The sequence below is a fragment of the Telmatherina bonti genome (assembly GCF_933228915.1).
Source record: "Telmatherina bonti genome assembly, chromosome: 24".
NCBI lineage: Eukaryota > Metazoa > Chordata > Actinopteri > Atheriniformes > Telmatherinidae > Telmatherina > Telmatherina bonti.
The window spans coordinates 9,508,044-9,531,993 of NC_136633.1; the positions used below are offsets into that span (position 1 = coordinate 9,508,044).

At 41.7% G+C, this 23,950-nt stretch overlaps 1 protein-coding gene across 1 annotated transcript; it reads left to right on the forward strand.

The window, feature by feature from the left end:
• Positions 1-9,422: 9,422 nt before the first annotated feature.
• On the forward strand, positions 9,423-23,854 carry arpc2 (actin related protein 2/3 complex, subunit 2). Its single transcript, XM_079263682.1, has 10 exons — positions 9,423-9,623; positions 11,921-11,955; positions 12,907-13,019; positions 14,157-14,202; positions 17,478-17,664; positions 17,838-17,931; positions 19,888-20,014; positions 20,101-20,201; positions 22,321-22,421; positions 23,402-23,854. Exons 1-10 carry the CDS (start codon positions 9,550-9,552, stop codon positions 23,421-23,423), a joined length of 900 nt encoding a protein of 299 aa, XP_079119808.1. The 5' UTR covers positions 9,423-9,549; the 3' UTR covers positions 23,424-23,854.
• The last annotated feature ends 96 nt before the right edge of the window (positions 23,855-23,950 follow it).

Sequence of the window (23,950 nt, forward strand, 5' to 3'; positions counted from 1 at the left end):
ATCGACAGAAAAACAAGACACAGACAGAAGACTTTTATTATGCAAATATTCGTTTAATTTTATGTGCTCAGACTTGACTGTAGAAAACGAGTAAACAGGGAGAGTTCAGTGATTTTCTTTCAAAGCTAGCACGGAAGTATCCTGTTTTATAAATGATCCTACATATGGAGATGAAGTGTCAGATGTTTTCAGTGTGAAAATGCATCGTAATAGTTCATCTGAACTGCACATTATTTGAATTATGCTGTTTCCCGTTGCTGAAAGCTCATTCTGCTACTCAACTTATTCCATTCATTTAAAAAATGTATGATGTGCACAACTTCCATGACAAAGTAGAGAGCTCCAATGAATTTAAACATGGGTTTTGGGAGTTTGACATAAGCCTAAGGCAGTTCTGTATCTACATGTGGAAAGGCAACAGAAACATTCATGTCTAAACTTCCCCCAAATTGTCTGAAAGTGTTGTCAAAATGGTTTGACACACATTTTGATCATAATTCCACCCGATTTCCGACACACTTTAGACAACCCATCTTTCACGGCAGACGGTGGGGAAGTGGACCCAAATGCAGAGACGAGGGAACAGAGATGTAGGTTTGAGACTGATTTATTTTCCACAGGAGGAACCCAGGAGACTAACAAGCAAACCTAAGAACTAAATGATCCCGCCACCAAAAACAGAAACTGAGGGGTATAAATGCACTGGGGAACCAAACAAGAAACAGGTGTACTGAATGACCTAAAACAAGACCATGTGAACTTAATGAACAGGAAATCAATAAAGCTAAAAAAAAAAAAAAAAACCAAACAAACAAGAGAACCAAACAGGAAAAACTACAAAATAAAACAGGAAACCCAAAACCAAGCCACAGCAAAAACCAAATCATGACACCATCATATATATGCATGCTCAACAGAGAAGATGAGAAAATAAGGAAAAAGTCTAGCTTTACATATTACTGAACACGGCTTTCAAAGTCAAGCATTTAATACAATCACATGCACCTACTTAAACTGAGAGATTTCCCACAGAATGGAAAAGGTTCTGCAAACTAAACACAATGTTGCTGCACCTGAAAACACGAGGGAATTAAATAATAGTTAGTATCCATCCAAATTTAGAAATACGTGAGTAGAAAAAACAAAAAAAAGGTGAAAAAGTAATCTTCTCTTCTGGGTTTCCCCCACACAATATTCCAGACGTCAAAATATTTACTAACCCACTCTTGGTATTTCATTTTTCTAATATACATTTCTATCATTATTATTACTTTTAAAAAGGTATTGTAATAAATAAAAAAGCAGCCAATGACTTTGGCCTTCATGCTGCTTCACTGCTTTTCAACAGAGATCCAACTGTACCGAACCCTTATATAGTAGTTATGACTGTTGTTATATTAGCGGTGTAGATTTAGCAACACATTGAAGAGCATGTTGCAAGTTAGAACCCCCTTTAAATCAATATGAAAGAAAATATGGTTGCAACTGCTGTTTAATAAAAGCACACTCATAAATACACTATTTGAGATTTTCTGTTTGAATTTTACGGCTGCATCTAAAACTGCAAGACAGGAAGTGACGTAGTAAAAAGGGAGATGGTGTTGTACTGAAAAGCAGCCAATCACCAGAAGCGCAGTAACAGCATCTCGCCTGTAGATGGCGTGTATTCACTCTTTAACAAATAGGCGCCATCTACAGGTGAGATGCTGTTACTGCGCTTCTGGCGATTGCATGCTTTTTTTTTTTTTTTTTGGCACAACAAAAATCTTGAAAAAATTTGTTAAATATAAGTAAAAGTGAGATAATTAATAAAAATGTGTAAGCAACAACTTTAATGCTGAATTTTTACACTCACCATCCCGTATATGATGGCCAAAAATATTTTTTTAGTGTAGCTCATGAACTATTCTTGTATTACATGAGATGTGTAGTCTTCCAACAAGCGTCTTCTCCTGCTTTCATGGCAGGGGGTTTTCCAAGCAGCACGATATGGCAGCACAAATATTGGTCTTCTTTAACGCAGATGGCCCACTTTGGGAAAAGATACATCCATCCATCTTCTGCCGCTTATCCGGGGTCGGGTCGCGGGGGCAGCAGCCTATAATCCCTCCAGTGAGTCCTGGGTCTTCCCCAGGGTCTCCTCCCAGAGGGACGTGCCTGGAACACCTCACCAGGGAGGTCCAGGAGGCATCCAGACCAGATGCCCGAGCCACCTCAACTGGTTCCTCTCGATGCGGAGGAGCAGCGGCTCTACTCTGTTCTCCTCCCCGATGACCGAGCTCCTCACCCTATCTCTAAGGGAGAGCCCGGCCACCCTGCAGAGGAACCTCATTTCAGCCACCTGAATATGAGATCTCATTCTTTCGGTCACTACCCACAGCTCATGACCATAGGTGAGGGAAGGAACGTAGATCGACTGGTAAATCGAGAGCTTCACCTTCTGGCTCAGCTCCTTCTTCACCACAACAGACCGGCGTAGAGTCCGCATTACTGCAGACGCCGCACCGATCCGTCTGTCGATCTCACGCATCATCCTTCCCTCACTCGTGAACAAGACCCCGAGATATTTAAACTCCTCCACTTGATGCAGGACCTCAGGGGAGATGATTAAATAATGTAACTCACTTTTAGTGTAACTATTGTATATTATATATATGTAAATATGTTTTCTTGTATCTGTGAACCTGAGGAAATCTGAGAATCTAAGTTTTAGGGGGTTGGGATGGAAATTGTGGGATTGTTTATCTAATATATGTCTATGATAAACTGTTAGGTCTTGGCTCCCATTTATAAGCTAAAGATATATTCTAGGGAGTCCAAATTTTTACAAGTATACAATGTATCTATTGGCGTGTCACTGTATTTTAATGTGATTTGTAAAAATGAAATAAAATGAAAATAAAAGGAATCCACCCTATTCCGGCTGAGGACCACAGTCTCAGATTTGGAGGTCCTGATTCTCATCCCAGCAGCTTCACACTCGGCTCAAGTGAGAGCTGGAGATTACGACCAGATGAAGCCAACAGGACCACGTCATCCACAAAAGGCAGACCCAATCCTGAGGCCACTAAGGCGGATCCCTTCAACAACTCGGCTGCACCTAGAAATTCTGTCCATATAAGTTATGAACAGAATCGATGATAAAGGGCAGCCTTGGCGGAGTCCAACCCTCACTGGAAACGAATCCGACTTACTGCCGGCAATGCAGACCGAGCTCTGACACCTGTCGTACAGGGACCGGACAGCTCGTACAAGGGGGTCCGGTACCCCATACTCCCGGAGTACCCCCCACAGGAGCCCCCGGGGGACACGGCCGAACGCCTTCTCCAGGTCCACAAAGCACATGTAGACTGGTTGGGCAAACTCCCATGCCCCCTCCAGGACCCCAGAGAGGGTATAGAGTTGGTCCACTGTTCGGCGACCAGGACGAAAACCGCACTGCTCCTCCTCAATCCGAGATTGATCTATTCAGCGGACCCTCCTCTCCAGGACCCCTGAATAAACCTTACCAGGGAGGCTGAGGAGTGTGATTCCCCTGTAATTGGAACACACCCTCCGGTCCCCCTTCTTAAAAAGGGGGACCACCACCATAGTCTCCTAGTCCAGAGGCACCATCCCCGATGTCCACGCGATGCTGCAGAGGTGTGTCAGCCAGGACAGCCCCACAGCATCCAGAGCCTTAAGGAACTCCGGGCGGATCTCATCCACCCCCGGGGCCTTGCCGCCAAGGAGCTTTTAAACCACCTCAGCGACTTCAGCCCCAGAGATAGGAGAGTCCACCCCTGAGTCCCCCAGCTCTTTGGGAAAAGATATAGATGGTTAATTCTAAAGTAATTAAAATATGGTAATTATCTTTGGAAAGCAGTTAAATGCAAATAAACTTCATCTTTCAACAAGAGTCTTCTTCCTTTTATGGCAGTGGGTATCCCAAACACAGCAACTTCCATGGTAAGTGTGTCGCAATATGTCTTACAAGTTACCTCGTAAAGGTGACTAACCAGGCTTTCTACCAATGTTTCACACAAGACCAACTGGTACTATTAGAAGGGACACGTAACTGCCCAAAAACACATTAATACGTTTTTATCCATCAATGCTTTCTTCGTACATCTTAGCTATTATTTCTAATTGCAACTCCAACTTAAGACAAGAAAACTTATAACTCTATATTCCTTCATAGATCAGTGCTAAAACCTGAGTCAGGCAAATTGGATTTTAAGTATAGTGCTGAAAGTGATGGCTTTCCTTTTCATTTCATTGGCTTTGCAGCTTTATTTCCTTACTCATACTTCATCATCATCTACCAATCTTTGAATACAGGTTTTATCATCCAAAAACATATAATCCCTTCTGAAGTCAAGAGGTTTCTTGGTTTCAACTGAGTGAGTCATGAGGAAAAAACTCTGAAAGGGTCTGCCCACCCCCATCTCAACTTCTCATTCCTTTCTGTCGTGTGTTAGCACACCTGTTCATACAGTAGTTCAGGTTTTTTTTTTCAGCTTTTTGCAGCTTTGATAGCTGTGGAATTTTGTTTGCGCTGCTAAAAGCCTTTTTACAGGTGGAGCAGTAAATGAACAAAGTGTTCTCTAATCAAATGAATGACAAGTTCGAAGGAAGATTAAGTCATGAAAACAAAGAAAAGGTTGAATTCCAGCGTAGGGCAGAAGAAGCCTACGACTGGTTGTCTCTGGTTGTTTTGTTGTTGTTTTTTTTTTATCTAAAGTGGTTTCAGTGGTAACAGTTTCAAAATAAAACAAATTCCATTATCCTTACTATACCGGGATAAACTTTGATCTGACAGATAACCATCAGAGGTTGCATGTTTTCGGTTTCCAAACAACTGAGTTGCGTAGCTTGTTTGAGCTAGTCTTTTTAATTTAATCACTGTTCCAGGAATTCACACTATTAAAATCAAGATTATTTTTAAACCCCTGTAGATAAAATCATTTGATCTGAGATGCCATGCGCAAAACAGAAAGAGACATAATGGCAAAAGAGAACAAGACAAAGACAAAATTCTTTTCAAAACAATTTCAGTGGTATTTTGTTTCCGTGACATGTTAGAAAAAAATCTTGTCCAGTTACAGTTGGCATTTCTGATCATCCCTCCTTTCAAAAGAAGTCAAACGTTTGGCTTATTGACAATGTTCTAACGTATTTCTGTCTTCATCAAACTTTACAGAGATTAAAGAGCACTGGAATTAAATAATTAAATCGGCGTATCAAAAATTTTTTGAAATAATTTAAAAAATAAAATAAAATAAAATAAAATAAAATAAAATAAAACAAAGCCCTGATGGACTGGCAACCTGTCCAGGTTGATTCTCGCTCAGTGTGCTGGGATAGGCTCCAGCTTCCCGTGACCCTGGACTGATCAATTTGAAAAATGAATGCATAAATAAAGATAAAATAGACTAAAATTAATTAAAATAGTGGGCAGAAAAATAGAACATAGAAAATAATCAACAAAAATAAAGAAGAACTTGATGTTTTACATCCAAAATTTGCTCCCTAAATCTCAAATATGAAAAATGAAACTAGAAAACTTCAACAGAAAATGTGTAATTTGTTTATTTTAACTCGTTGTTACGAGAGTGTTTTCAATAATTACCAAAATATCAAATAATAGACAAAGTACGGTAAAAAAGGGAAAAAAAGATGAATTGTAATAGATTTCACATCTAATTTTTTAAGCCAAATTATTTTCAATTTTTTTTTTTTTATTATTTTTTATCAACTCAAAAAACAAATAAAACTAAACATCCATATTTGGAATAAATTTTTACTTTATAAATTGTGAAATCTTCTATGTAATAAGAACACCCGAGTAATATCTGATTTCTTGACAATAATGAACATAAAAGATCACCGACACTTACCAATCCCCTTACCTGAGCTCTTCAGAGTAGTGAAGCTGAAGAGCGCTGGTTTCATGTCACCAGCTTACAGGCTGTACCTGAAAATAAGGAAGAAACAAAGAAGATGGCTTTTTTATGAATAAAGTGTTTTCACTTGGTAAAACCGGTCAAGTCAGAGGAGAGGGCACCAGCATTCTGACATCATGAGGAAACATTTTACAAGACTCCGAAACCTTTAGGAAAAAAAAAACAAATCAGGATTTGTTTCGGATAAGTTTAGATGTTATTTCATGGTTTTCAATTTTCTTTTTTTATCTGTGACCAAGATTTATATTATTATTATTATTATTAATATTAATATTATCATTTTTATTATTATCATTATTATTGATATTGATATTATTATTATAGTCATTATTCATATTATTATCATTAATATTATTAATAATATTGATACTATTATTGTTTACATTTTTATTATTATTAATTATTATTATTATTATTATTTTAAAAACTACAGGGACTTTTACTGTAGGAGAAGTTGGCTGTTTCACTTAGTATCTGCTTTTTCTCTTCGTGTGGTCGGTCCTGTGATGGACTGGGGACCTGTCAGTGGTGCACCCTGCCTCTTGTCTGGGATGTGCCGCAGCCTCTCTGTGACACTGAATTGGACTGAGTTATATTGAAAGTGGAGGAATGGATGCATGTTAAATCACAGATTAAAGAGGTTATAGAAATTACACCGCTCAAAAATAAAGGGAACTCTAGCCCTTCACTCGTTCTTTCCTCGTGTAATCTTTTTTTTTTCCTGATGAGAAAAAGATGTGCCATTTAGATGCTTTGTCTGTCTGATCCTGTTTGTGTTTATAAGTAAATTGTTTGTCCTTGGACAGGTTGTAGGCCTACTGGAACACATTTCGATGTGCTGGGATGTTGGTTCAATGATAATATCCATTCATTCATTAAAAATGTACTTGGGTTTAATACTTGCATTTTAAAAACTTGAAATCCTGAATGAAAGTAAACTAAGAGCTGGAACAAGTTCAGATATGATCCAAGGTTCAACAACCTGAATTTCAGATTTTAAATATGTACAAGGAGATTCTTATGCTTTGATCCATCCTTGCCCGCATAAGACCAGGTCCTAATGATAATAATGTTGGGGAAACAAGTAGGCTATAATATTCTGACTGTTTGAGCAGACACATGCAGAATTGTGGGCTGCTGGAGCTCATTTTGCAGGGCTCTGGCAGTGCTCCTCCTGTTCCTCCTTGCACAAAGAAGGAGGTAGCGGTCCTGCTGCTGGGTTGTTGTCCTCCCACGGTCTCCTACACATCTCCTCATGTACTGGCCTGTCTCCTGGTAGCGCCTCCATGCTCTGGACACTACGCTGACAGACACAGCAAACCTTCTTGCCACAGCTCACATTGATGTGCCATCCTGGATGAGCTGCACTACCTGAGCCACTTGTGTGGGTTGTAGACTCCGTCTCATGCTGCCACTAGAGTGAAAGCACCGCCAGCATTCAGACCAAAACATCAGAAAGCATCGGAACTGAGAAGTGGTCTGTGGTCACCACCTGCAGAACCACTCCTTTATTGGGTGTGTCTTGCCAATTGCCTATAATTTCCACCTGTTGTCTATTCCATTTACACAACAGCAGGTGGAACTGATTGTCAATCAGTGTTGCTTCCTAAGTGGACAGTTCCATTTCACAGAAGTCTGGTTGACTTGGAGTTACACTGTGTTGTTTAGGTGTTCCCTTTATTTTTTAAGCAGTGTAAATGTGTCCAGGAAGAATTTTACAGTAAACTTTGTCACATAATGAATTGAAAAGAATAAACTATTGCTGTGTTTTATGGCCTATTATACTTTCTTTACACCATCTGGAATGCTTTTAATGTTTTATGTGAACTTTGAATTGTCTTGTATTTGCCTTGCCTTTGCTATTTTTCATTAATAAGTAGAATTTTACATATACCTATTATGAAAAGCAATGATGAACAAAAGAAAAGTATTTGGAAAAATAACATCCAGTGTAATAATGGCAAGGATTGCATTGCCTAATAAATAATTCCTTTTGATTGGAGTAATATAGACTTGGTCAAACTAACATGTTAGGCTGCAAAAAAAAAATTTCTGCAGGAAAAAAGTAAAAAATGTTGAATAAAGATAAAAGATTTTCTGTTTAGCATGCCCTCCAAAAACGAACAATTATTGACCCTTTTTTCGTCTAATCAACAATTTTATATAGGAAAAGATACATCCATCCATCCATCCATCCATCCATCCATCCATCTTCTGCCGCTTATCTGGAGTTGGGTCGCGGGGGCAGCAGCCTAAGCAGGGAAGCCCAGACTTCCCTCTCCCCAGCCACATTTGCCAACTCTGCGGGGGGATCCCGAGGCGTTCCCAGGCCAGTCGAGAGATATAATCCCTCCAGCGTGTCCTGGATCTTCCCCGGGGTCTCCTCCCAGAGGGACGTGCCTGGAACACCTCATCAGGGAGGTCCAGGAGGCATCCTGACCAGATGTCCTAGTCACCTCAACTGGTTCCTCTCGATGCAGAGGAGCAGCGGCTCTACTCTGTTCTCCTCCCGGATGACCGAGCTCCTCACCCTATCTCTAAGGGAGAGCCCGGCCACCCTGTGGAGGAAACTCATTTCAGCCGCCTGTATACGAGATCTCATTCTTTCGGTCACGACCCACAGCTCATGACCATAGGTGAGGGTCGGAACGTAGATCGACTGGTAAATTGAGAGCTTCACCATCTGGCTCAGCTCCTTCTTCACCACGACAGACCGGCGCAGAGCCCGCATTACTGCAGACGCCGCACCGACCCGTCTGTCGATCTCGCGCTCCATCCTTCCCTCATTCGTGAACAAGACCCCGAGATATTTAAACTCCTCCACTTGAGGCAGGACCTGACTCCCGACCCGGAGAGGGCAATCCCCCCTATTCCGGCTGAGGACCATGGTCTCAGATTTGGAGGTGCTGATTCTCATCCCAGCTGCTTCACACTCGGCCGCAAATCACTCAAGTGAGAGCTGGAGATCACGACCAGATGAAGCCAACAGGACCACGTCATCTGCAAAAAGCAGGGACCCAATCCTGAGGCCATAAACCAGATCCCTTCAAACCCTCCCTCCATCCTTCCCTAGGAAAAGATTTATTAAAGTAAACATTATAGAATTAAAGTTTGGTAAGGATGAATATCCATAAAAATAACAGACACTCTCTGACATCTATTCAGTAAGTCAGATTTTAGTTTTCTTTCATTCTATTCCACGTAAAATTTAATATTTCCATAACGCAGCGTTTCTCAAATCCAGTCCTCAGGTCTTACCACACCTAAATGAAATAAAGGCTCATTAATAGGCTGCAAAGAACTTGATGAGAGAGTTTATTAATCTAACTCAGGTGCTTTGGAGGAGGATCATGTCTAAAACATGCAGGGCAGGGGGGCCTGAGGACTGGATTTGAGAAACATTTCCACAACGGATTCACCACAGGCAATATTTTAGCCACCCATATCTCGTGGGGTCCTGATGGTGAAGTACGCGGAAGCTACAGGCGGAAGAAGCTTCGACGGAAGCGGTCTGGTCTGTCAAGGGAGGCATTTTTTGCAGAATTTAACCCTAAAGAGGTGAATCCCACCACATAGCACCACTCTTTCCCCCTCTTCCTCCACGATGATCCTGTTAGAAATCAACAACCGCATCATAGAAGAGACGCTGGCGCTGAAGTTCGACGGCGCATCCAACGGGTGAGAAATCATTGTAACACCGACGCTAACGCTAGCCAGCTAGCTTCCCCTTTAGCATCTTCCTTAAGATGCAACAAAACGGCTTATAAACTCTTACCTACCATACATTTAGGTCATACTTATTTAAAAGAGGTAAATAAGTGGTAACTTGCACATATAATTTGTGTAGTTTAGTCCTATGAGGCTGTTTGCCTGAAGCTGGGGTGTGTCTTCACCAGACGGGTTGTAAAGGAAAATGTAACCTCACTCAGTTGGTCCCCTTCTGGTCGTTTTCTTTCCACTGTAGCAGCAAGATAACAAAAACTAATAAATAATTCTGTCATGGCTGGCAAAATAAATGTTAAAAATGCGTTTTGAGACGTCTAACAAACATTGAAGTAGCTAGCCAACCTCTATACAGTCAACACAACCACATGTTTTGTTCACGTACATTTTAAAGACTCCAAACAATTTGCTTGAAAAACACAAACTAGTGACCTTACCCAAGAAGTTCCATCCATTGCATTAAGGTTAAGAGTTTGTCCACCGCCAAATTTGTATTAAAAGAAGCCTGTCATCAGAAGTAATATCACTATTACCAATTAATACCAATTAATTATAATGACCAATTATATTACCAATATAACACTGATCATTATTTGCAGAAATGTGATTCTATTAAATAATAAATAAATAAATAAATAACAAAAGAAGAAGAAAGTGTTTTTATGTGCTTCTCTGCACCACTGTTTAGCAGCTGCATGTCAGCTAACCACTGCTGCTGTCCTGCTTCCGCATTCCTGGAGTCAAGCTGCAGCAGCTTCTGGGACCATTATCAGCTTCAACAAGTCTCTGCAGCATCCAGCCAGAAATAGTTCATTTACAGTCATTTATTTTTTACCTGGTGCTTTAGTTAGTTAGTTAGTTTATTTTGAACAAATGAAAGAAAATACGAAAAGTATATGTATATACCTAAATTTGTGCTCATATGTATTTGTCCCCTTTCATTAAAGAAAAGGTTGAATTTACAACAGTCGCTCAAATAACTGGAGACTTAAAAAAAAAAAAAAGGAACAATAACTAAAAAAATTTGCAAAAATATCATTTAATAATATAAGACACTGTTTTTTCATTTAATCAAGTTGAAGAAAAAAAAAACAAAGAAACAAATTGGTCCTGGACAAATTTTTCCTTATTTAATGAAAGGGTATGAATAAATATGAGCACAACTGTATACATACATATATATATATATATATATATATATATATATATATATATATATATATATATATATATATATATATATACATACATACATACACACACATATACTTACTAATGAAGAAAATAATCATAATAATATTAATACTAATAATAATTCCTCATCAATTTAATCATAAAATAAATTCGTGAGATAAAAGGAGTTGGAAAAAGGAGTGGGAAGAAGTGTAGACTTATTTGGTATTCCCACCCCTTTCTACTCATCTAGTTTTATACTCTGTCGCTGCACGTCACAACATACAACACACAATTTACTATACATATTTACACATACACACACATTTCCATATACATCCATTCATATACACACAGATATAATACATACATACATATACTTACAGCCATGTACAAAATATTACATAAATATCATCTACTTATAATATTCCTTATATAATTTTTTTTTTCATTTTCATCCCTCATCCATGTACTTTTTCAAAAAATAAAAATTTGTACCTCTTTTTGAATATATTTCTGTTTCTGCTTTGCTTTAACTCTTCTTCCAGCTTGTTCCCCCCACAGCTTCATGTGCACATGCTTTCCATTGTTGTTGTTACTTTTTGTGTCTGAATTGTAGCTTTCCCCTTTAATTGAGGTAAAGTTGAGAGTTTAAGTTAAAACTGACGTTTCTTGATGTAAAAGATTTTACCTGATCAATACATCCTGTCTGAATGTGAAGCCAAGTGGTTATTTAGGTTGATAGGTGCCCATATTCCCCAATCGCTGGACAGGAATTATTTTTTATGCAACTTTAAAGCAGCTAGATGTCATTAACTTGTGCTCTGTGTCGCTGGTTGTCCTTTATCAGCTGATATAATAATAAATAGAAACCTTTCTGCACATTTTGGTTTAAAATTGCATCTAAAAGAAGATCCCATTAGAACTGGTCTAAATCAAGAGGAAATCTGGATGTCAGTGATGTTTCATAGCAGTAATCTGAACTGAGAAGTTTTACTTACAACTGAAAATGGTTAGTTTGCATATTTAATGCACACATGCTTCTAAACATTGCAGCTTATTGAATTTTGTCTTTGCAGAACCAAACCAGAAGCTGTCGATGTGACGTTTGCGGGTAAGTTGTTACTTCAGTGGAGTTTACACCAAACACTAATTATTTAGGTATCAGTGGGCCTGTGATGGTGTGCTTCTGTCCCAATTCCATTCCAGTTGTTTGGGTCCCGATTCGATTTTAATTACTATTCTCACACATCATTAAAAACCAAAAAAAAAAAGAATAGAAGTCTTTTTTTCTCGTCATTTTTCTTGATTTCAATCAGGAATAAAAAAAAAACCAGTAGCCAGACCATCATTCTGCTGCTATAACGCCCAAGACGACACGTAAAAAGATCAATAAAAATGACAAAAATGACCTAACCAGGCTTTATGATGGATTGGGGGGGGGGGGGGGATTTTTTTTAACAAAAAAACCCCAATTTTTATAATTATGAAGCAAAATATCGAGTTTTCGATTAGATTTTCGCAGCGCTAGGCGCTAGCTTTGCCGAACGGCAGTTGTCCATGTAAAAGTGATTCTTGACTTTTGTATTTTTTAAAAGAAAAATTAAAGTCTCATAATTTAAAGTTCATGAGAAAAGATGCAGCACAGCGTGTATTTCTGTTATAGTTGTGTAGTTTTACATTAATTTATATTAACTTTCTTAACACCCCCCCCCCCCCTCAGTGTGGTTTATACGATTTTAATGGATGGCTTCTTGTGAAGAGGGAAGTGTCCACGGTGGCTGTTTATCAGGTCTTTATTTTGTACGTGGAGAAAGAACTCAGACGTACCTAAAACTGCAGTTTTAGGTACTGAATACATTTCTTTGTGCTTTTGTTGTTTTTAAAGTACTGCTGCTTTTCTGGTGTGTTGCAACATATCGCTGCTTTCTAATTATAAACCAACCTGTTGCCACGTTGTGGCCCTGCCAGATGTTTGTGGTGGGTTTGTGACAGCCTGAAAATATGCAGTGATATTTATTTATCACCTGCAGGCGTTAGAATTAAAAGCTCCTCACTTCTGCAGATTTCGATGGCGTCTTGTACCACATCTCCAACCCCAACGGGGACAAGACCAAAGTGATGGTTAGCATCTCCTTGAAGTTCTACAAGGAGCTGCAGGAGCACGGCGCCGACGAGGTAAAACACCTCAATAAGATGGTTTCGTGTGTCAAAAGAGGAATGTTTTTGGGTTTTTTAAGCTTGAGATTAAAACATGGCTTTTTTTCTGTTCCTCTGGTGTCAAAATAAGCAAATTAGACACATCACTAAGAATCCTGTTTGTTAGTTTGTTCTTTAGATTATAGGTGTGAACTGCAGAAATACACAGTTTCTGGTCTCAGTTTTGATTTAGCATCAAACTCAGATGATTTAAGACAGAAAAAGGTCATGATTAGACCCGTCACACACACACACACACACACACACACTACAGTCACCCTGTTGCCATGTAAGGAATAAAGCAGCGATTGACTGAAACAGGAAGTGAGTTTGTGTTGCTCACCCCAGGCGAGGAAGTGCTGACTGCGAGCAGCAGACCCTGTGTTGGCGCGTTGGCCGCCGTCCAGCAGCTTCCCTCCTCGTCGCCTCAGGCCGAGAGGCAGAAGGATGAGTGAACGGCTCAACGGCGGGACATTCAGCTGTTCCGCCTGCTGAAAGTCCTGTCGGGGTAGCGGTCACGGGGAGTTTTTTTTTTTTTTTTTTAAACTCAAAATGAGACGCGCTTCTCTTAAAATCACATAAAGGTAGAACAGAAATGGAAATAATGACAGTTTTTAGGACATTATTGACATTCCTGAGGTATATTTGCATATTGAAGCTCATTCCGATACCACAGGTATCCATTAGGAGAAGTTCCCCCCCTTCAATTACCTCCAGAAATCATTTCACACCCTTCCTGCCGCTTGTTTTTTTCTTTGTTTTTTTTTAGCTTTTTTTTACAAGCCCTCTGGCTCTTATCCTTGTTGTTTCTTTTATTAAACCTCTAACTTTGTGTTTTTAATTCAAAGCAGCTTTGAAATCAAGTGAAAATAGGAAGAATTGCTTCTGAAGTAAAAGAAAAAGCATCTAAAACGTGAAGAATCTTAAAGTCTCACACTTCTTGTTTCGTAAAATTCACACAATCAAACACGGTTATGAAGTACTTTCCACCCTGGATGATTTCAGCTTGAAGCTCATGTTCTTCTTCTTCTTTTTGCCTGTGTTGTGGTTAATCTGTGAAGTCTTGGTTTTTTTGAGAAGAATAAAATTAGAGAAGTGCTTTTTTTTTTCTTCCAGCTCCTGAAGAGGGTCTATGGTCATTTCCTGGTTTCACCAGAGTCGGGTAAGTTTGATCATGTAACTCTTTTTTTCCTTCTGCATTAGACGGTGCTAGCCTGCAAAATTAACAGGTTACTGAAATCTCTACATTAGCAGGACGATATAATTATATCAGTTTGCTACAATAAAATGAACTGATACCTCCCGTGTGCTCACCATCTGCGGGAGGAGCCGTAGGGGTCGGGTGCAATGTGAGCTGGGCGGCAGCAAGGGGCGGGGACCCTGGCGGTCCGATCCCCGGCTGCAGAAGCTGGCTCTGGGGACGTGGAACGTCACCTCTCTGGTGGGGAAGGAGCCTGAGCTTGTGCGCGAGGTTGAGCGGTTCCGACTAGATATAGTTGGACTCACCTCGACGCATGGCTTGGGCTCTGGAACCAGTACCCTCGAGAGGGGCTGGACTTTCTTCCACTCTGGAGTTGCTCATGGTGAGAGGCGCCGAGCAGGTGTGGGCATTCTCATCAGCCCCCAGCTTGGTGCCTGCACGTTGGGGTTTACCCCGGTGGATGAAAGGGTAGTTTCCCTCCGCCTCCGGGTGGGGGGACGGGTCCTGACTGTTGTCTGTGCTTATGCACCGAACAGCAGTTCAGAGTACCCACCTTTTCTGGGGTCCTTGCTCCTTCTGGGGACTCCATTGTTCTGCTGGGGGACTTCAATGCTCACGTGGGCAATGACAGTGAGACCTGGAGGGGAGTGATTGGGAGGCATGGTCCCCCCCCCCTCTGAACCCAAATGGTGTTTTGTTATTGGACTTCTGTGCTCGTCATGGATTGTCCATAACGAACACCATGTTCCAGCATAAGAGTGTCCATATGTACACCTGGCATCAGGATTCCCTGGGCCGCAGTTCAATGATTGACTTTGTAGTCGTATCGTCGGACCTGCGGCCACATGCCTTGGACACTCGGGTGAAGAGGGGGGCGGAGCTGTCAACTGATCACCACCTGGTGGTGAGTTGGCTCAGATGGTGGGGGAGGAAGCCGGTCAGAGCTGGCAGGCCCAAACGTGTTGTGAGGGTCTGCTGGGAACGTCTGGCTGAGTCCCCCGTCAGAGCGAGCTTCAACTCCCACCTTCAGCAGAGCTTCGAACATGTCCCGAGTGAGGCGGGGGACATTGAGTCCGAATGGGCTGTGTTCCGTGCCTCTATTGCTGAGGCGGCCAGCCGGAGCTGTGGCTGCAAGGTCGTTGGTGCCTGTCGTGGCGGTAATCCCAGGACTCGTTGGTGGACACCAGCAGTGAGGAATGCTGTCAAGCTGAAGAAGGAGTCCTATCGGGCCTTCTTGGCCTGTGGGACTCTGGAGGCAGCTGATGGGTACCGACGGGCTAAGCGGCATGCGGCTTCGGCTGTTGCCGAGGCAAAAACTCGGGCATGGGAGGAGTTCGGCGAGGCCATGGAGAAAGACTTCCGGACGGCTTCGAGGAGATTCTGGTCCACCATCCGGCGGCTCAGGGGGGGGAAGCAGTGCTCCATCAATACTGTGTACAGTGGAGATGGGGAGCTGCTGACCTCAACTCGGGACGTTGTGGGTCGGTGGAGGGAATACTTCGAAGACCTCCTCAATCCTACCAACACGTCTTCCCATGAGGGAGCAGAGCTGGTGGACTCAGGGGTGGACTCTCCTATCTCTGGGGCTGAAGTCGCTGAGGTGGTCAAAAAGCTCCTTGGCGGCAAGGCCCCGGGGGTGGATGAGATCCGCCCGGAGTTCCTTAAGGCTCTGGATGCTGTGGGGCTGTCCTGGCTGACACGCCTCTGCAGCATCGCGTGGACATCGGGGGCAGTACCGCTGGATTGGCAGACTGGGGTGGTGGTCCCCCTTTTTAAGAAGGGGGACCGGAGGGTGTGTTCCAATTACAGGGGAATCACACTCCTCAGCCTCCCTGGTAAGGTCTATTCAGGGGTCCTGGAGAGGAGGGTCCGCCGGATAGTCGAATCCCGGATTGAGGAGGAGCAGTGTGGTTTTCGTCCTGGTCGCGGAACAGTGGACCAGCTCTATACCCTCTCTGGGGTCCTGGGGGGGGGCATGGGAGTTTGCCCAACCAGTCTACATGTGCTTTGTGGACCTGGAGAAGGCATTCAACCGTGTCCCCCGGGGGCTCCTGTGGGGGGTACTCCGGGAGTATGGGGTACCGGACCCCCTTGTACGAGCTGTCCGGTCCCTGTACGACAGGTGTCAGAGCTTGGTCCGCATTGCCGGTAGTAAGTCGGATTCGTTTCCGGTGAGAGTTGGACTCCGCCAAGGCTGCCCTTTATCACCGATTCTGTTCATAACTTATATGGACAGAATTTCTAGGCGCAGCCGAGGTGTTGAGGGGATCCGACTTGGTGGCCTCAGGATTGGGTCCCTGCTTTTTGCGGATGACGTGGTCCTGTTGGCTTCATCTGGTCGTGATCTCCAGCTCTCGCTTGAGCAATTCGCGGCCGAGTGTGAAGCGGCTGGGATGAGAATCAGCACCTCAAAATCTGAGACCATGGTCCTCAGCCGGAATAGGGTGGATTGCCCTCTCCGGGTCGGGAGTCAGGTCCTGCCTCAAGTGGAGGAGTTTAAATATCTCGGGGTCTTGTTCACGAGTGAGGGAAGGATGGAGCGTGAGATCGACAGACGGATCGGTGCGGCGTCTGCAGTAATGCGGGCTCTGCGCCGGTCTGTCGTGGTGAAGAAGGAGCTGAGCCAGAAGGTGAAGCTCTCGATTTACCAGTCGATCTACGTTCCTTCCCTCACCTATGGTCATGAGCTGTGGGTCATGACCGAAAGAATGAGATCTCTTATACAGGCGGCTGAAATGAGTTTCCTCCGCAGGGTGGCCGGGCTCTCCCTTAGAGATAGGGTGAGGAGCTCGGTCATCCGGGAGGAGAACAGAGTAGAGCCGCTGCTCCTCCGCATCGAGAGGAACCAGTTGAGGTGGCTCAGGCATCTGGTCAGGATGCCTCCTGGACCTCCCTGGTGAGGTGTTCCAGGCACGTCCCTCTGGGAGGAGACCCCGGGGAAGACCCAGGACACGCTGGAGGGAATATATCTCTCGGCTGGCCTGGGAACGCCTTGGGATCCCCCCCGCAGAGTTGGCAAATGTGGCTGGGGAGAGGGAAGTCTGGGCTTCCCTGCTTAGGCTGCTGCCCCCGCGACCCGACCCCGGATAAGCGGCAGAAGATGGATGGATGGATGGAAAATGAACTGATGTCTTTCTCACAGGATAAAATGTTGTTTCTTAAATAAACTGTAAAACTAAAGTCCATGTATGAGCCATAAATCACCATGTTGTCGTTTCTTTGTGACTTCCTCACAGGCTACAATGTGTCCCTCCTCTATGACCTGGACTCCCTCCCAGCCAATAAAGACGAGGTTGTCCACCAGGCAGGGATGCTCAAGAGGAACTGCTTCGCCTCAGTGTTTGAAAAGTATTTCAAGTTCCAGGAGGAGGGAAAAGAGGGCGAGAAGAGGGCTGTGGTCCACTACAGAGACGACGAGTCGCTGTACGTCCGCCAGAGTCAAAACGTTTCTCATGACGTCAGAGAGGAAGGGACTGGTTTCATGTTCCTTATATCTCACTGGAGTATTTAGAAAACTAAACTTAAAATCTAAACTTCATGATAAAAGTGAAACTTTATCCTTGGTGTTAAACTCTGAGATGTTTTTGTTTCCTCAGGTACATCGAGGCCAAGAAAGACAGAGTGACCGTGGTTTTCAGCACAGTGTTCAAAGATGACGACGATGTCATCATTGGCAAAGTCTTCATGCAGGTGAGCGAGGCTGTCTGTCATTACGAGACAACGTCGTGGCATTTGTAGAATCCATAATGAACCGTTTTGGTTCAGCCTCTGATTCTTTGCATAGCTCTGAATACTTTAGAACAAAACGCTGCGGATGTATGCGGGCATTCTTGACAACGTTCCAAATTAGATTTGGTCACCGGTGACGGTTGTGGATGCACAACAGCCTGTCAGAAGGATTTATTGACTTTGCCTCTTTGCAGTCCTGCCGTCTGGAATTGATCTGTAATTTAAGAGTCAGCAATTAAGCGAACACAACATCCTTCCTAATGTTGAAAACAACTTGGGAGGCATTCATTTATATGTGCGGAAAATGTTTCATGGTGCGTTCTTTAGTTCTAGTTTACTGTAAATACTTCTGTTGAGTGTGATCTCACCACGAAACTTTGCTCTGATTACTATGATGTGTACATAAAACTGTAACGCCTGGTTTCTCACTTGGGTCTGTTCTGTACTTTCAACTCCAAAAGTTGATCAATTAAATTCTAACAGCTGAAATGTAGAAAATTACACTGTGAAATAATTAGGAGGCAAATACCAGTTTGCACTGAATCGAGTTGTGTTAATTTATATCTACCAAGTTGGATGAAGTTTATGAATGCTCTCATGTCAGAACATTGGAGAGATTGTGTGTTAGTCAGTAAACAGCATGTTAGTTGAGACTTAACATGGTTGTGCCAATGATACGGGCCAAGTTAGATTGTTTCAGGAGAAAAAGTGGGAAAAATGACTTTGAAATGTATTTGGTAAGCAAGTTAACCTCGCTATTTTAGGCCACTTTAACTTTTGTTAATTGGCTTAAATAATAAAGAAAAACAAAAGAATACTGATTTAATGTTAACATATTCATTTAAGTTACCAAGTTAGCCTAGCTAATGATAGCCACTTTAGCTTTGCAACTAATGCAATTAACTAATTTAGCTAATATGTTGAACCTTTGAGCTAAAAAAAAAACCAGCAGAATACTGATTTAATGTTGAAATGCATTAGTTTAAGTTAGCCTAGCTAATGAGAAACACTTTAGCTTGCAACTAATGTAATTAACTAATTAACTAGCATGCTAAACCTTTGAGCTGAAAATCAAAAGAATACTGGTTTAATGTGGAAATGCATTAGTTTAAATTAGCGAATTAGCCTAGCTAAAGAGAGCCACTTTAGCTTCGCAACTAACATAATTAACTAATTTAGCTACTATGTTGAACATTTGGGCTGAAAAAGAAAAGCAAAATACTGATTTAATGTTGGAATGGATTAGTTTAAGTTAGCAAGTTAGCCTAGCTAATAAAAGCCACTTTAGCTTTGCAACTGATGCTAATAACTAATTAGTTAGCATGCTAAACCTTTGTGCTGAAATGAAAAGCAGAATACTGATTTAATGCTGAAAAGAATTAGTTTTAAGTTAGCGAGTTAGCCTAGCTAATGAGGGCCACATTAGCTTTGCAACTGACGCAATTAACTACCGATAATTAGCTAGCATGCTGAACCTATGAGCTGAAAAGATGAGCAGAATACTGATTTTAATTTTAAAATTAATTGGTTTAAGTTGGCAAGTTAGCCTATCTAATGATAGCCAATTTAGCTTTGCAACTGACACAATTAACCAATTTAGCTAGCATGCTAAACCTTTGTGCTGAACAGAAAAGCAGGATACTGATTTAATGTAAAATGCATTTAGTATGCTTGGCTAATGAGCTAATGTAAGCCACCTTGTCTTGGCAGAAAGCAAAAAACAAGCTAATTAGCTAACATGGTGTTGATAGCTGTTGGTATTATTAATAGTTAAAAACCTATTGTACCTTGTATGTCAGGTGGGTTGTTTTTTTGGTGTTGCTGTACTAGGACTTATTGTTCATATACTTACTCATTTAATTTGAATTAAAGTAATTCAAGCTGTAAAACATGCTGTATTTGTTTTTCTTCGTGTAGGAGTTTAAAGAGGGTCGGAGAGCCAGTCACACAGCTCCCCAGGTGCTCTTCAGCCACAGGGAGCCTCCTCTGGAGCTGAAGGACACAGACGCTGCTGTCGGAGACAACATTGGATACATCACCTTCGGTCAGTAAGATGCAGCATAGTTTTTCTTCCAAATAAACACAACTAGTCTTATTTAACGTCAACTATGTGCATTGAACATTTTATAGTCCTGTTCCCTCGTCACACCAACGCCAATGCCAGAGACAACACCATCAACCTCATCCACACCTTCAGGGACTACCTGCACTATCACATAAAGTGCTCTAAGGTGAGTTTGCTTCCTACCAAGACTTCATCAGCGATGGTTTGGCATAAACAGATCACTTACTTAATCAATAATCCATAAGTTTTATGTTATTAAAACCTGAATTCTTGGGTCTCATGAGAAGCCCTTAACTTTGTAAAGATTCCCACAGACAATTGAAAATTCAGGAGGATTCTGTCAAACTAAAACTGACAGTAATGACAGACCACAAAGGGTAATAAGGTCCCTCCCTTGTAATGGTACGTTCCGGTCTCCATTTCACCTGCTTCGTGGTGAAAGACCCGCCTTAAACAAGTTTAACCCAAGGTCCGACTAGGAGGATTTGTTCTGCATCAGTGTGATGCAAACTTATGTTTAATGTTCTAAGCATATGAAATGAAAAATACTTTACTAATCCCCAAAAGTTAAATTCAGTATTATAGTATATAATTTATATATAATTATTCGGGATGCACTGATCTGATACCTGAAACTTTGCCAATACCTGATGTGTTCATGTGAACATTATTGTGACTATGGTTATTATTGCTGTTATAACTGTGTAACATTTCATTACCTCACCAATACAAATATAATAACATTACAGATCTAACAATTTCAACAAGTTTTATTCTGATTTGGCACATTTTACCTAAATAGAACTATAAATGTGTGGTTTTGGAACAAACATCCAGCTTTTAGTGCCGTGTTCCTCATTGTATGCGGCTCTCTGACTCTTGCATTGCGGCTCGTGAAGCAGCCTCTGGCTGTCTGAAAATGCATCTAAACAAGTCATAATGATCCTCAACGCTGCAGTTTTCTCCACAAACAAGAGCTGCAGGCTGCTTGCAGAAACTCTGCTGTCCTAACGGCCCTAACCGACCCTGTAGAGTTGCCAGGTTTGTCTAATTTCATCTGCACCGATGTACCAGCCTTTTCCTTGTTCCTTTTTAACGGCGGTGGCGGCGTGGACTGTCTGGTTTTTGTACGCGCTTCCAACGATCCAAATAAAAAAAATTTTTTTAAAAATTTAAAAAAGGGGGGGAAAGGATTTAGAAAATTACAAATTTATTTTTCTTTAAACCAAAAGAAATAGAATAAAGGTGGATCGTTATTATTTGTTCCAGTTAACAAAAAAACAACAAAACCCCTGAAAGTGGTTAAAAAATCATTTCACCGTCTCACACCACCTGACACTGATTTCCAATTAAAAAAATAAAAATAAAAAAATCCCACCACCCCCTGACGTGACATAAATCACCTGTCTTCCTTCACCATTCTCACACTCGTCAAAAACGCTAAATAACAGACTGTAAATAAAAATCTATCTGTGTAATATAACCTAATATACTCAAATATAATACTTCCATAACAACCATTTCTCATAAAATAAAACAAAAACACACAAATGGCCTCAACAACCGAACTCCACCAAAGAGCTGCTCCGTCGGTAGCTCCGTATATATAATGAAAAAGAAACGCCCACATTCTGGAGGCATTGTTGTATTTTCACCATATACTGTTGCATCAGAACGCCATTACTCTGTGCAACATTTAGGATAAACATTCCTTGCTAAAAAATCTGAATGTGACTGATTTGGCAACGTAGCAGGATACGTAGCGTGGGAATGGGTTTTTTTTGGGAGCGTGGCGGCTCTCCTCTTCGTGCATTGAGTGCGTATCTTGCTAACAGTGAGGATCACTGCTCTAGTGGAACACATTTTAACATTTAAGGCTTTTATTTCTTTGATGACATGTTTTAAAACACATCTGCGCTAGCTGGACTAGCGTGGTATTGGTACACTTTTATTAGTACCAAGTAGGAGTACACACGCTGGGTGTTGAGCCGATACCGATGCTGGTATCGGTATCGGTGCATCCTGAAAGCACTTCGCTTCTAAAATGGAGGTGACAACCAAAGTCTTACAGCTGATAAAAGAAGAATTGGATGTGTTTCAGCAGGAGTTAGTCTGTAGGTTGGTTTATAAACATGTACGATAGGTTTCACTCCTGACTCAGTAAGTTTGAGCTAAAAGCATTTTTAACATTTCAGACATATTTAGTTTCATTGTGTTCGGCAGAAAACGATCGGTGTTTATCAAACATTTGCACCTGCTTATCCTGCATGCCATCTCTTACACAGGCCTACATTCACACGCGTATGAGGGCCAAGACGTCAGACTTCCTCAAGGTGCTGAATCGCGCTCGACCCGACGCAGAGAAGAAGGAGATGAAGACCATTTCGTAAGTCCCTTTTTCTTTTGTTTTCTGTATTTGTTGCATATTAAAGGTTTAAATACAGCCCATACAAGAAGACGAAGGTAAGAAGAGCTACGATTAAAATAAACAGAAGACATTTGTTTTGGTGTGCACCATCCGTACCTTCTGTTTGGACCCGAGCGAACCTGAATCGTGAAGTTTCACAACTGGAAACAAACTCAGTCAGTTTGGAGATCTGTCTTAAAAAACGCTGTTTTTCGAAGTGAATTTCTTCTGTTAACGAGTCCAAACAGAGTATTTACAGTAGTTATTGTGATCCCTTTCACACAAGCAGATCTGATAAAGTTCTGACTGAACGCTCACTGTGGGAACAGAGTCTTTATTCTGTAGCTTCTGTGTAACAGGAATAAACTGAAAGCCGCGCTAACTGCTGTCAGTAAAGCAAAAGACGAACTGTCTAGGTGAATCCTGCTCAGATTAACGAGGCGTAATCGCAGTAATGAAGAATAAAAGACAAATGGCCTGAATGAAAACAAAACTGATGTAAATGCCTCGGATCATTCTGCATCACAACAGGTTTTTGTTGACTGACGTTATGAAACCTTCCTGGAAACTAACGTCTAATGATGCAGGCATGAGCGCCGTGGCAACGTCCAGTTTTTCATGTTTTGTCTCTTTTAAGTGGTGATTTAAGAAGACAAGCACGAGTTTTTATCTAACGTACAAACTGGAAAAAAAACATTTAATCATAATTTTATTTCAAACTTAAAAAGGACTTTTAAAAAGAAAAAGTATTGGTTTCAACAAACAAAACGAGCTTTTTAAGTTGGACAAAAGGGTTTTGGAAGAAGTCGGGCACTTTTGGCGCTTGTTTCATTTAAAACCAAACATCTTAAAGGTTGGAATAAAAGCTTCACGTTGAGGCGCATTGGTCCAGATTTTACCTTGGTCTTCATGCTACGCTAGCTTATCATCTGGTGACGTGTCCCTCTCTGGGTTTACAGCGGAAAGACCTTCTCCCGTTGAGTCCCGCCGCCACGCCGGACACCTCAACCCCAGTGGAGATGCCCGAAAGCGCCACAGTGAGACTCGACTCCACATTGGACAGGACTTCAGGACGCCTTTAAACGCCCCGCCCAGCCTCCCAAAACAAAAAAAATATGTCCAGCCTCTTTGTTTTTTTTCTCTTCTTTTTTTTTTAAAAATTATTTGGATGATTAATAATGTCTGCTCCACATAGGGAAAGCCAAGGCTCGAGATAAATGGAAAAAAAGGGCATTCCTTGCTTTGCATAGTTAAAGAGAATTATTAGTCCTATATAAATATATATATGAACAAAATGAAATTTTTGATACGATATTTTACTCCATTTGGTACTCTTTCTTGCCCCTCACCATGCAGCATCCATTTACTAGGTGACTTCAACCCCCCCCCCCCCCCCCCCCCCCCCCCCCCCCTTCTTCTCCGTGCTTTCATGTCGTCTGTACCATGGTCATTTGAAAAATAAATCACTCTTAAAAAACATTTCTGTGTCCTCTCCTTTTGTTTTTAGG

Bases quoted from the DNA above. Each gene is read 5' to 3' on its own strand.
- arpc2 (XM_079263682.1), top strand. From the start codon at position 9,550: ATGATCCTGTTAGAAATCAACAACCGCATCATAGAAGAGACGCTGGCG. The intron at 9,624-11,920 runs GTGAGAAATCAT...TTGTCTTTGCAG, and splicing joins TTCGACGGCGCATCCAACGG to AACCAAACCAGAAGCTGTCG. The intron at 17,932-19,887 runs GTGAGCGAGGCT...TTCTTCGTGTAG, and splicing joins TTGGCAAAGTCTTCATGCAG to GAGTTTAAAGAGGGTCGGAG.